Source organism: Rhopalosiphum padi, chromosome 1, assembly GCF_020882245.1.
Source record: "Rhopalosiphum padi isolate XX-2018 chromosome 1, ASM2088224v1, whole genome shotgun sequence".
Taxonomy (NCBI): domain Eukaryota; kingdom Metazoa; phylum Arthropoda; class Insecta; order Hemiptera; family Aphididae; genus Rhopalosiphum; species Rhopalosiphum padi.
In genome coordinates, this window is record NC_083597.1 from 80,826,817 (window position 1) to 80,841,991 (window position 15,175).

Genomic DNA, 15,175 nt, shown 5'->3' on the forward strand with positions numbered 1-15,175 from the left:
AAGTTATTTACTATCATTGTAATTTAGCGCATATTCTTATTGCAACCTACAATCCACATATTGTATATTTCTATTAAAAATAACATTCTTGTGAAGAACTAAAAAAAATCAATTATTGGTGTAAAATATTTTGGATTAAAGATATTAAGTACAGGCAGTACATACTGCGACGTGTATATAAAAACATATAAAATATTTATAAGACAAAAATTTGAAAAAAAAAATAATAAAAACGAAAAAATGACGTAAAAATATGTTTAATACAAATTTAACAATTTAATTAATTTGTAACTAATTCAATTTTTGTATTAATAATGAAACTATGTTTTATAGTATACTAAAAATAATCCATTTTCCTACAAAATCACTACTACTAGCTATTTACTCAGCTACTCATAATTTTAAAATATGTAACTATACATAATTATATTGCTTTTTTAGTTTTTTATAGGAAGAGTTCCATAAAAACAAAGAAAATATTGAATTTTAGATTATTTATTGTTAAAATAATTTATTTACGTTAGATTTAAATAAGGTATTAAATCATGATTTTTAACTGTGTTTAACTTAAAATAAATATTAAAACTACTATAATATGTTCTTCTATAATACTATTTTTTTAATACTTTAATGTTTGATGAATTAATTAATTTAAACAAAAAATATATAGGAATTGTTATGTTTTATTTGATATAAAGTAGATATATTAAACATATTATAGATGTTTTAAATTAATATTTTTCATTAAAATCATTGAACCAGCAGCTGCTTCTACCCGAAATATTAGTTTTTATTTAAATATTCAATACACGCACTTCGTTAAACAAATTGCTCATATTACACAATATAATGAGTGATACAAATTAGTATTATGTAACCAATATCAAAATGAGCTGATCAATTGTGTTGATATATTGTTGTGTAACTTGAATAATTTAAAAATAATTACGTTTTTAAAATAGTTTTGCTCAGACGAATAAGGTGAATAAGGTAAATTTTGATGAATATTACCGTTTCAGAATTACGACCAAGGTATACAAAATTCAAATTTATTATATTGCGAAGAAATTTATTTGATAATTGGATAATTATTAATTCCTATATCAAAATCAAAATTTTGAAATTTTACACAACTCTTGTTTTTGACAAAATAGATCTTGGTGTGTTGTAACTATTTACACTCCAATTAATAACTAGATCAAAATCGTAGGTAGTGTTGAACTGTTTTTTATACTTCAAAACGCGATCGCGGATAGGTACTGCGAAATAAATTATATTTAACTATATATTTATTTATTACTTCACTCAGAACCTAAATCATAATTATTGAAAAAATACTATTAACTTTTTTATTTTGCTAATTTTTGGATGAAAATTGTATTACATTCAAGTGTGAAATAAAAGTTCTTTTATAATTTTTATTTTTACAGCTTCAGAAATAATCATAGAACGGTACTTTTTACTTACTTAATTCCATTATTACATAATTTTAATATGATCTTAATGTATTATGTAGGTAGGTACTAGTACTAGTACTCGACTAGTTGTGGTAATATTTATAAGTATATTATAATAGTTTATTTAGATATAGCGTATCTATACGTCTATATTTAGATACTCTATAACAGGGATCGGCAACCTTTTTACTTACACGGGCCATAATTTTTTTCAGTTTTTCATTGAGGGCCGCATACAAAATTAAAATATTAAAAATTATAATTTATTATATACATATATGTATTACGATATATATATTAAATACGATTAGATTACGTTCTCGCTCATAGCTTATCTCATGAGATGTGCACATTATTATATAATAATAATGATTAAATTGTATTTATATAAATTTAAATTTTAAATAGCATGAAATATATTTTGAGGGCCGTGGGTTGCCGGTGCCTGCTCTATAAAAACGTGGTACTTGTTAATAAATTATAATATAATACCTATAATTGTATTGAACTCTAAAAGAGTATTTTAAGTATTTTCCAAAATAATTTACCTATTCAACATGTAGGTAAATAAACATTGGATGAGATAAATATTATTGATTGTATTCTAATTTAATGTACCTAAAATCATAAATAATAATTCAATATTTTTATATATTATATAATATATCCATATATTTATCGATTAGTTTTCAATACAAATTAATAAAACTGTCTAGTGGAATATAAATGTAATTTGATCTTATAAAACTCAAAATTTTTTTTATACTTGGGACGACATATCGTTAGAAAACAGACTCAACTGTAAATTATAATCTATATTAGATAGGTCGCGGCGTCGCTGTCGAAAATGTGTGGTAGTCGTCGGTGTGGTAACAAGCCGTAGGGAGCGCTAGTAATCCACTCATGTCTGCGAACTGCTAGTTTTCTGCTACTCGGTTGAATGGACTAGTGATAATTTAAATTTTTGCTCGGTCGAGAATGTAATCGTTTTACGAACCAGTTGGCCGTCGGCGTTTCTTGTCGTATAACGTTGAGTTCGTTTATTGTTTATTCCGCGTTGATTTGTTATTGCTGTACTCTGCGTCTACAAACTAAATTATTTTTGTTATCAAGTTTTTATTGGTATAATATTAGTGAATTTGTAATAACACATTTAGTAAATTACGGAGGTGTCAGATGTTTATTTATTTTTTGTGGCGGTTAAATAACAAATTTGGAATAAAAAAATATGTACGCTCCAAAAAATGATAATGATAACTGTAAGTAAAATCAAAATATGTAATTTATATTGTATTATTAAATAAATTACATTTTTTTAAATATGTATCTACTGTCAAAAAATACAAAAATAAACATTAAGTTTTAATGCGAAAGATTAATCGGAAGCTTTTAAAAAAAATAATAACAACCATTATCTAAATATCCGTTTTACTTCCTAATACATTTTTACAAAATTAGTATAAATAGTAAGCTATGAGGTAAATTTAAAGGAGCACTATAATTCAGTGTTAGTCCATTTTTTTTTATATATTTTGGATACATTTTTTATTAAAAATCATCTTATTGATAAACCAAATAAAGTATCGTGTTTATATAAGGCGATAGATATTCTCATGATAAATATATTAAAAGACTTAGAAATATCAATAAAAATGGCAGCTGTTATCAAATCATTACTTTGTTTTTATTATTCTTGTATACGTCCGGGGTGGTAAAAATGAATATCATAACATTCATAACATAATATTATGATTATATTGGTATATATAAATTATAAATTATGTAATTTTATTATGATGTCGTATATTATATTTAGTAATACATTATTATAATTCATAAGACATGTTACGGGTATGTCGATAATAAACAGGCGTGAAAAAATAATATAGGGTCTTTGATCAAAAAAGGATCGTTACGTAACGGTAGCATTAATACATTTTACCAGGAGCTCCGGGAAATAAAATTATTGTCGCGTAATACGTAATAACCGCGCAAGAAATTAATTTACGAAAATCTTTTCAATAATACAGTGACCCGAAATTGCGACGCGTACCGAAGGGTGGTGGTGTTATTATATATCCCAAATCATATGAAGTATAATGATGTATAATACTGCGTGGATTGTAGGCATGCAAAAAAAAACGACACCACGTAATCATATAAATGATATGTATCTCTATATCAATCGCTGTGCGTGTATGTTTGATTAAGATTTTTCATTGGAGTTTAATCGCATCGTTTGCGCACATATATACAATATGTTAATGAGGGGGCGCGGATACGTGTTGCACCCGTGGTGTATGTCACAGCTGTATTATTGCAGTATAAAATATAATATTATATGCACGTGGCGGCGGCGTGTGAGTAATGCGATACGTTTCGAACTTGGAAATATCTGCGTGACATAATATTGTGTTTTCATCCCGAGACGCTATGGTGTAAAAAAAAAAAAAATTCTAAAACATACTTTTGCATGCGTCCACAAGAAATTTTAATTAATTCACGACCGAACCGACAGTAACGACGTAACTCTTCCGATGATTTAATTTTTAATCATTCGATCGTTTGTTGTTGTGGGGTGAAGAAAGGGTGGTAGGAGTTGGGTTGTGTATAACCACTCATATTGTAGCCCGCCCGCCGGCGAAACTATAAAATACGATTGCCATAACAATATACACGTATTATATAGTATTGTTTTGTTGGGTAATAGTTTCGTCGTTATTTGTGAGCCAGCTAACAGTAGAAATATATAATAATAATAACAAAATATGTACGTAAAATAATACGTAATGCGTGTATCATTCGGATAAAAACCTTGATCTTGACGACTGTGAATTCCTGTGGGATCAGAACGTTTACTATATAATATAATACTGCATTACTGCTCTATTATAATATGTAACGCTTATATATTAGGTACATATATCATATACTATATACTATATTATATTATATATACCTATTACCGCATAATACCATATAATGGTAATTATTATTCTCTCTTGGACCCCGCGCGTGGGATAAAACTAATTGTATTTGATTACGTACCGCGTGAAGCAATTTATCGAAACTTATTATGTAATTAAAATTATATTTTAGCAGATATAACTGCAGCAGTTGTGGTAGCTAAATTGAGGTATCGATACTCGTTTTAATATTATTATTTAATGTTTATAATATAAATAATTTTTCTTTTTTTAATAAATTCAGTAATTTTGTTATTGATTTTTAAATTTAAATGTATGTGTATAAGTGCAAGTATATGTAACATTTTATGCTCGGATATAATATTATAATATTATGTATAAAGTTACATTATATAAATACGATTATAAATTTATAAATAGTTTTAAATACATCTAAGTATATGAGTATTATAACTATGTATGCTTATATTGTTTTATAATAATGTTATGTGCAGAGGGTAACAGAAAACTTGAAGCATGCACAGTACAACTTTCCTAGCATCCATCATTCTATATTGATAAAAAATAATACTTACAAAGTGTTCAACTGTTGTCATACCAATCTAAAAGCTGTAAGCTAAAAAATAAAAATTATATTTTCTATTATAATATTGCACTTGAATAATTAATTATTCAAGAGTTGGGTTCATAGGTATTATTAGGCATTCCAGTCAATTGGATTATTAAAGAAATAATTCAATTTTATATTAAAATATGTTAATTACAATTTTGCAATTATCTTAGGTTTAAAATTTATTTCTATGGTGAATAAAAGTTAAAATTGTTTAAAATTATGTTATTTTTCATTTTTACCATGTCATTAAATATTATTATGATAAACAAGTTTTAAATTAAGGTAGCTAATAACATGTAAACATGCGTTCAGTTTTACAGAGTTAAGTAAAAATAAAATAATTAATTAGGAATTAAATTAGTAAACAAAAATTTAAATAACAGAAATTGTATAAACATTTAGCAACATTGCTTAATAATGAAATAAATTATGATTTTAATAAATAGATGGGTCGTTGCTCTTAATTCATAATAATATGATATACCTGTAAAGTGTAAAGTAAATATATTAATCGTTTTATGTACAATGTTTTTAAATTTTTATTTTTTGAAAATATGTTATACGTAATATAAATATTATAATAATTATAATTAAAAGCTGATGTAAGTGATGCACTGCCAATTTTGTAAAATAAAATTTGAATGACTTCGTGGCTTGCACTACGCTTATATATTATACTTTTAATATCTTAATACTTAATATTGTGTTTGAAATTAAATATGTTATTATACATTTATTTTATTTTAACTTTTACTAATGTAGAATGTTGATTAATTATATTAATTTTATAAATACAAAAACAAAAACTATCACAAAAAATTAAAATTAAAACAACATTTTCTTATAATAAATTTTATAAAAATAATTTAAATAATTTAAATAATAATAATTTAAATAATTTAATTATGAATAAGAATTCATAGAAGTCTTTATCACAATTACTATTATTTTTTAGTAACTATATTGAGTAATACAAGATTTATACATTTAAATTTAACAGTCATATAGCCATATGTGTTATTTTTTAACAATCATTATTCATTATCCGTCACTTCGATATATTATTAAGCTTACCAATTAAATGCTATTTGAATAATAATTCATGCAGAATTTTTTAATTTGCAAACGTAAATTTTATTCCTATTTTAAGAATTGTTTTAATTAATTTTATTCATATGATCATTTTAAAGATCCATCTCTTCATCTAATCGTTGTTTGTCTCAATAAAACGATGATAATTAATGTGTTTCCTAAGTATAAAAATATCATAACCAAACAATGCTTGTGTTGAAATGTGAAGTATTAATACTTAATGATAAGAATGTTATTAAAATTTATTATCAATTATTTATTAAGAGTTCATCAAACTAGTACAAAATTGCATAAAGCTACGTTAAAAATATTTATCAATATACAACATATTTCTTTATGTGGCCATTGGTCATAAATTCATAATTTTGATAGACTCTTATAACACTAGTTAGTGGTCACAGCTGTTAAATTTATTTTATAAACTAGAATCAAGAAATATTTATTTATAAGCTTAATACAAGAGTTTTAAGTTTAAATATTTAAGAATAACTTTTTTGATTGATAATGTACTGTATATATTTTAATTTATTTGTTCTTGTATAAGTTTCAAATAGTTGACCATTTGACATATAATATAGAAAATATTGATAATTATTGCTGTATATTGGTAAAATAGTATAACAGCCAAATATTTTTATCGTGATTTTTGAGCGTATACCTACTAAAAATGTTCATGCGCGTCTTATGTGACTTTGCGATTGACGTCAATATTGTCTAGGAATTCACACATAGTTTGTTGCTGTGATACCTACACGGTTATTTTTATCACAAGTTGAGTGGTTTAAAAATGTATTGATTTATTTTGTTAAATATTTTATATTGAATAAAATATAATTTAAATTTTATTTAGCAATTTTACAAAAAAACTATATAAATATACATATTATTATTTAAACAATTTTTTGAAGTGATAATAAAATAATAATTTATATTGAAATATTATGTAAAATAATAAAAACATTTTTTATTAAATGAATTCAATAATAATTATATTGTATTACTATATTTTACATTTTATAACTGAATGACACTCCTAAAGTAATACAAAAAATTACGTTATTTGAATGTATATTATGTTATTAAAAAAAAAAATGGATTTGAGTATACTTGATGAATTACTCTGTATACATCTAGATATAAAATAACCAGGTATAATTAATTTTTCAAAACACTTGTAGTTGTAGTATACAATACGATAATGGACTAGGATGTTTTGCATTTTAATAATTTCTTATAAAACACATCATTTTGTAACAAATTAAATCTAAAAAAAAAGCTGTAAAGTTACCTACTTTTATCACTCTGCTGTACAGTAGATGTCAATATATCTACCTCGTTACTGGTAGGTCACTGTAATTAATGAGTTAAATTTGATTTCAAAGATAAATCATTGTACCTACATGAAAAGTGGTTCTGAGTGGAAACAATCTTATAGCTTATATTACTAAGTAGGTACCTATACCTATATATTTAAACTGTTATAATAGGTAATATAATTTAAAATTAATCTAAAAATTTAGAAAATGTAATTTAGTATAATAAAATATAATAGTCTAAATAAAAAAATAAAACTTTCAAGTCCCCGCAAATAATATTTTTAAATTAAAAAAAAAAATAACTAAAATGGTTTTTATTCATTTAAATACTTAATTTTTTCAATATCTTAACAAATGATTATAAACAAAAATCGTGTTTATGTATCAAATATTATTTTTAAAATGTTATAAAAACAACTTATGTGATTAATTGTATTACGTTTTTAAGCTTATTGACCGGATCTAAAATTGTTTATCAATACTTAATTTAGAAGTTATAGGTGATACAATTTTATAAACTTGAAACTATGAAATAAATGGCAAATATTCATGATTTTAATGAATTCCATATAAGTTTGATCTTTGATTATTTATAAAAATAGTTTTGACTATGTATTTTCGATGTTTTTTTAATTGCTAAAAAAACAACTTACATGAAACCTTGTATTTTATTTTCAAGGTTTTTTACATTTAAGTAGAAACTTGTTCAAAATATTTTGAAAATTATACAAGTCTTAAGTTAATATGAATGTTTAATAAACATTTTAAGTCTATGATTTTTATTTTTGAATTTAAAAAAAAACAATCGACTAGGTCAGGTTTTGTGTGAGTGAGTGTGTGTGTCGTGTGTGTGTGTGGAGGGGGATATTTCAGATTATTTTAAAAATTACTAGATATTTTTTATTGTTAGTACTAACTAGATCCAATTTGCTACTTGACAAAAAAAAAAAAAATACACATAATTGTAAAAGCAATTTGTCTACATTATCGCCCCGCTTAGAATCTAAAAGTATTATTTTTTTGGATTATTGGTAGTCTAGTCGTTACAAACCTTGAATTATCTGATGCTAAAAATATATTTTAAAATTTTTACGCTTTATTATTGGTAAGAGTATAAGTATATGGATAGATATTTTTTAAATAGCTAAAAATTAATAGTTAGTAATCATCGAGGTTATAGATTCTCGACTTTGGTTTGGTCATTGGTTCTCAAAATATTTTATTTAAGCATGATATATCTAATTAGGTAACTATTATTCAAAAATTTATAATTGCAAATAATTATAAAATATTTTGCTTACATCACTGAAAATTGTAATAGTTATGTGGCACCATATGGCCGTATATTCACGTATCGTAAATTTAAAGAGTATAAACTAAAAAAACTAAAGAAGTAAGTATACGTAGCTGAATGATTGATAAAAGTGAAAGTGATATATTTTGTAAACATAATTTGGTAGGGTTAGATTAGATTTAACTACATTTATGTATATATATATGTAGGTAAATGGAATGGGAATTTGGTTATACACGTTAAGTACTGAAATGTTGAAAAAAAAATGATACTGCGTGTGTGTTCTACTCGAGATAGAGCGTCCAAATCGTCGCTGTACAATAATATTATAGCTGTACGATGCAGTACGCATAAGAGATTATATAATCGTATATGTTCTCTAAAACTTTTGATTGTCATCTTGATAAATAGACAGAAAATGGACTGTTGTATGTCCAATAACCAGCTGTAACTTCAGAATTTCAGATGGTTTTGTACCTTTAAAATCTAATTGAAAAAGTTTATTTATTGAGATACTTACTTATTTAGTTGATTTTTATGTGTAGCTAAATAATCTGAATGTGTTTGGATGGTGCATAATACCTGTATATTTTATTATTATTTCGTAACAGTCGCAGTTATGGCGGATCCACACCGCACCATTACAAAAACAAAAAAAGAGGGATTGCAACTAGGTGGTATACGCTTGTGTCTCAATAATAATAATAATACATAGTTGGTTACAGAAATGACCTAATAACATTCAATCGTGCAGTCATTACGCACTCAGGCCGTTTTATTACAATCGTTTGCGTATAATATAATATTATTATAATTCACACAGAGCCGCAGGAATCATAACATAACACTTTTTAGATTTCGCTCTGGTGATTTATGATTTATAACCTGGCCATTTTGTGTGCTTATAATACTCCATATTGTATGCATTACGAAACCTAAAGTGCGTAATACGAAATTACAAAGTGCATACAACTTTGCAGTGGGTGTTCATACTTCGTTGTGTAATTACGTTTATTCGTGTTTGTATATTAAACAAAAAAATTACGAATAATAGGTATTAAATCTTATAACACTGTCTGTTGTTATGTACAGGGTGGGATATAAATATATATTATGTGGATTAGCCATCCAGTTTTCAGTCGAACCATTTTTTAACTGTAGGTAGTATTAATTAACTGTCTGTGAACTTTGAGTATCATCCGAAAATTTCTCATACTTTAAGACAATATATTCGAATAATCAAATGTCAATACAATATTATTATGATGGTATAGAATACGCACGCGTCAAAAGCTTAAGTGGATAATAATGTCTTATAACAAAGAATGTTTAAAAGTCGTAACTGATCAAAGATGTCCAAAAAAATCTTTCAATAATTAAATATACAATATTTGTCTATGTTAAATTAGTAACACTTTATTCCAAAAATCGTATGTAATAAAACTATAACATAATGTTTTAATAATAAAAAATAAAACGATCGTTTTCTAACCCGACGATAGTAGGCACGAGCTCATGCGATTGTGTCGCGTGTGTGTAGATTTTATGTCATTCTGTTCTTGTAAACATTTCTGACTGGTTCTGGCCGGGTTACGTAATCCGTAAAATATATAATAATAATAATAATAATAATGCGACTAAACGGAACGGCGTGTGCAGTGAAGGGTAGGGAGTGGGTGTGCGCATTCGTGACTCGCTTGCTACGTTGAGAATTGCCAGTCAATCAGTGGGGGCGAAAAAAGGAGCACGATACACACGTGCTTTATTTATGAATTTACAGTTGGTCGTGCATCGCGGTTGGACTGATTATATGTTTACGATATAATACAACAATAATCACATGTATACATTTAAATATTTACAAACTATGATCATCAGAGTTTTAAATCGTTAACAAATTCGTGTTTTAAAAATAAATAATATACTCTCCATAGAGTCAAAAATACTCGATTTAAACAGGTGGAGAAAAAAATATTTGATCGCATTCCTGAATAGGATGATAACGTGCACTTAGTGTTGATGGCCGATGAAATATTAATATATTATCATGCTTAACATTATATTAAATAAATAGTAAGTTCTTATCAGTTATAGGTATATGTACATACATTTGTCATATTTTAAACACGTGCAGGTGACGGTAATCGAACACATTTGCCAATGGCTATATGTTTTAGGGGTAGGTTAATATTTAATTAGTCATATGTCTATCAATCTGTAAGTTATAGGTCATAGATATTTTACAAGATAGGTTGTATAATATACCATGTCTTTTATTTTCAGTCGACTAAAGCACTGATATCTGATGTTATTTACATTTTAACATAAAATGCACGTGATCGACAATTATTGCATTATTATATTTGAATTTAATAGGTATAATATAAAATGTGATAATATTAAATACGAATGGTGTTTACAGGTTAATGTCGTTCTTCATTCAAGATTTGGAAGTTAGCATAAATGATTTTATGGCCAAAGTGGTAGCAAACGACAAGTTCTCCGGTCTATACATCAGCACGTATGGCGGCGGTGGACAACAGCATCATCAGGAGCAGCAGCAGCAACAACAACAACAGCTGCAGCAGCAACAGCAACAGGAGGGACTGCAGCAAATCCGAAATGGCAGCGTCGATATCGGTTACAACGATTTGGACGCGTGCATCGCGTACGCCGATTCGGTGGCCAAGTGCGGTCGTGTGTGCGAATCCCTGGATCTGTACGCCCGGTGTTTCCGGATGGGCCCACTTCCTGCCGACTGTCTGTGGCACGTGACCTCGGCGTTTTTGGACTTGATTCGACAGCAGTTCGACGACCCTCAGACAATCCCAAAGGCCTCGTCACCGCCGCCACAGTCGCAACAACAACAACAGCAACACAACAACCATCAGTACCTCAACAGTCATATCCACCACTATAATACCTGCTATGACTATCAGCAACAACAATCCTGTCCGTTCGCTTGCTGCGTCTGCAACCTGGTGCTCCGAGAACCGGTCACGTTGCTGTGCGGTCACACGTGTTGCCGGAGGTGCGGGGGTGGTACTGCCTGCAAGCCGATAGTGTGCAACAAGTGTGGCATACGCACGCCATTCCAGCCACACGTAGATGTATTGGTCAAGTCGTTGGTCGAGAAACTATGGCCGGTGCAATTGCGGGCCTCCGAGCTGCTGGACGAGGGCAAGGCTTTGTACAGACAAGACAAGATGCACTCGGCCCTCATAAAGTTCAACCAGGCATATTACACCGGTAAGGCAATCGATTTTTATTTCATTTATTATTGTGAAATAGTGAATCTTTAATAGCAGGTTGAATAGGTTAGTAACCTCAGTTTATGATGTAGGTATACCTGTAGTATGGTTATGTGCAGTGCAGTGGAGTGTATCGTATAAATACCATATGGTATAAGGGAGGTTATTAGTCATATACATTCAAACAATTTACTAAAATATCTGAAATACATCCTGAACTAGGGTTACTAATTTTATAATTAGTAACATACTATTTATACATACCTATATAGTATATAAATTTAACTGACAAATGAAATGGTCGAGGTCCATTGAAATACTAAAATAATTATCATATAAACTATAAAAAGGGAGATTCGTATTTTTTTTTTGTATTAACTACTTTACATTTATCTATATTGCGTTATTTTGTGCTCAAATTAAAATAATTTCAGGTATGATTTATTATAATTTTTTGTATGGAAAAGATAAATTTTATTTATAGTATTTATATATATATATATATATATATATATATATATATAATAATAATAATAAAGTACAAACGTACAATTATACAAGGTGATTCTTTTATTGATTACTCATCATTTCATAATCTAACTTAATTAAAACTATTTTTTTTTTACATAATTTCCAGTCAAAATATAAGATTATTTTTATTATACATTTTTTAATATTTTTTATCGTTATAATTTTTTTTACTTTTTTGATGAAAACATAAATTTTTAATCTCATATTCTAAAGCGTATATTCGGAGTAGTTGGATACTTACAACTTTAAATTCGGATAAGTAATTTTTGAATTACATACAAGTAAAGATCAGGTGAGCGGAGTAGTAGACTAGTATTTTGTGGAGTATCCCCGTAATACTCCATTCCGTTCACTAAAACTTTAAATTTTTTTAATTCAAAAACTACTAGTCCGAATTTCTGAAATTTCCGAAATATATTCTGAAGCAGAATATGAAATTAAAAATGTACATTGTCATTCAAAAAAGTAAAAAAAACTTGAAAAATTATCACAATAAAAAATATTAAAAAGTTGTTTTATTTAGACTGGAAATAATATAAAAAATATTTAAAAATTTTAATAGATTTTGAAATAATGAATGTTGTTCGTTAAAATAATCACACGGTATTATAGGTGTATAGAAGATAGTTTAATATATAGTAAGTACACTGTATATTCGTATATCCATATGTGCGTAAAACAAAACTTACAATTTACTATAGGTAGCTATTACATAAATTAAGCTAGCATAAAGTATAAATTAAGAATAATGACTCATAGCCGTTAATATTGTAATAAAATATTAAAAAAACAATAATTGCAACACAATATGGCGATTAGAACAATAGAATTAGGGAACTATATGGGAACTGCATTTTCTAATTAGGAACGAAATATAGAAATGTATATTATTTTCAATGCTGACGAATTATTATTTATTAAGCATATCTAAAACTAAAAGAGGAATATCAAAATAAAATCTATATTACAATTAGAGTAATGATAATAGAACTGATGATTAGTGAGTGTCCTTGTAAGCTTTGTACACAAACGAATTTTAAGCTGTACTTGAATAACATCAAAAACAATTTTCCTATTGTTGAAAGTAATTTTTAACAGTGCAGATTTAGTTTATGATTTACAAATTACAAAGGTGATAATAATATCTAATAAATTTAACATTTAAACTTATTCAATAAAAATTTAACAGCCGAACATTATATAATTTTGTAAGATTTTGTAATGTCTGAGGTAGTATTATCTTCTGAAGATGAAATAAGATTAAATTAAGCCATTAAGGGCTCTAGATTTTCAATAAATATTTTATACTACTTCATAGATTGAGCTGAAAAGTATGGAGATAACACTATCCATTTTTTTCTTAATTTTAATTTCCAATTCTAAAATTTTGCTTGTTAAATTAATGTGAACGTTTTAATTTATAATATTTTTCTGAAATTTCATTAAATCATTGAGTATGTAAAGATTTACCTTGTTCATTCGATAATTTAATTTATTTATTTTGACTAGTTTTTTATTTAGTTTAGTTAATTGTTTATTTTTTCACATAATGTTGTGACATTGTAATTTGTAATATACCTATAAAGTAGATATTGAATATTGTAGTAAACAACAATATTGAACGTATTTTAAATACGACAATATATTAATTATTAATGCATAACATACCCAAAAAACTACTAATCAGCAAACGTAATAATATAGTATATATACGCCCAAGTCAATCATACGATTCATACGTATTTTTTTATGAATATGCGTATATGTTTGTTCCAAATGAAGGTCTTATACATATCTATAAATATAATATATATTATAGTTATACAATAATATGTGCCAAAATATAATTGTTCGTGGATAAAAAAATGTACTGCTGTTACATGCGTAAAATATTATTATCTAACTCGTGTTGTAGATAATATTTTTATCGACGATGGTTATAATCTACGAATTGGTTTAATTTATTTTTTGTCCATTATGACATATGACAATGTATACATTTTTATTACACAAAATGTTTGATGAAAAATAAAGATGTAAATCATTGTGTTAGTAATCTATAAAAAATTGATTTATGATTCCTATAGTTTATTTGTTGTTCACATTATCCACACTGAAAATTATTTTAATTATTTTAATGAAATATTGCGGAAAATTTCTGAGATAAATAACATGATTAAATAGTATTATGCACATGGGAGAATAATTTAAAGTAAAAACATTGTGTAAACCAATTTACATTATTTAAATTACTATTACCGATACGGACATAACACATTAGTATGAGATATGATAACATAAGCCATAACATATTATACATAGATTCGGAAGGGAGAGAAATACATAAAATAAATATAAGTTACCAACAGTATATATTTAACTGTTATTTTTGATACAGCAACTTAATAAATATAAAAAGTCATTTATCAAATTATTATAAATTAGCAAATGTTAAGACTTCTAGTATAAACGTTTTAGAATATTATCATTGTCATCAACAAAACAAGAGCGATTAAGTATTTAAATTTAAAAAAAATAAGCTATAAAATATTAGGATTTTATTCTATATTTCGTAATATTTTTCTATTGCAATAGATATTTCTAGTTAAATATATTATATGAACCTACCTATGTGTTTATTTGGATTAGGTAAATATTAAGCTATTTGTTTCGTATTTACGCGCATCGTTTTTT

General features: G+C 26.4%; 1 protein-coding gene across 1 annotated transcript in view; it reads left to right on the forward strand.

Moving 5' to 3' along the window:
• The first annotated feature begins 2,410 nt into the window (after positions 1-2,410).
• LOC132928143 (LON peptidase N-terminal domain and RING finger protein 2) overlaps positions 2,411-15,175 on the forward strand; it is a 44,061-nt gene continuing 31,296 nt past the window's right edge. The window contains exons 1-2 of the mRNA XM_060992655.1: positions 2,411-2,716; positions 11,122-11,948. Coding sequence (XP_060848638.1) covers positions 11,126-11,948 — 823 coding nt within the window. The 5' untranslated portion in view covers positions 2,411-2,716; positions 11,122-11,125. The remainder of the gene's footprint in view (positions 2,717-11,121; positions 11,949-15,175) is intronic.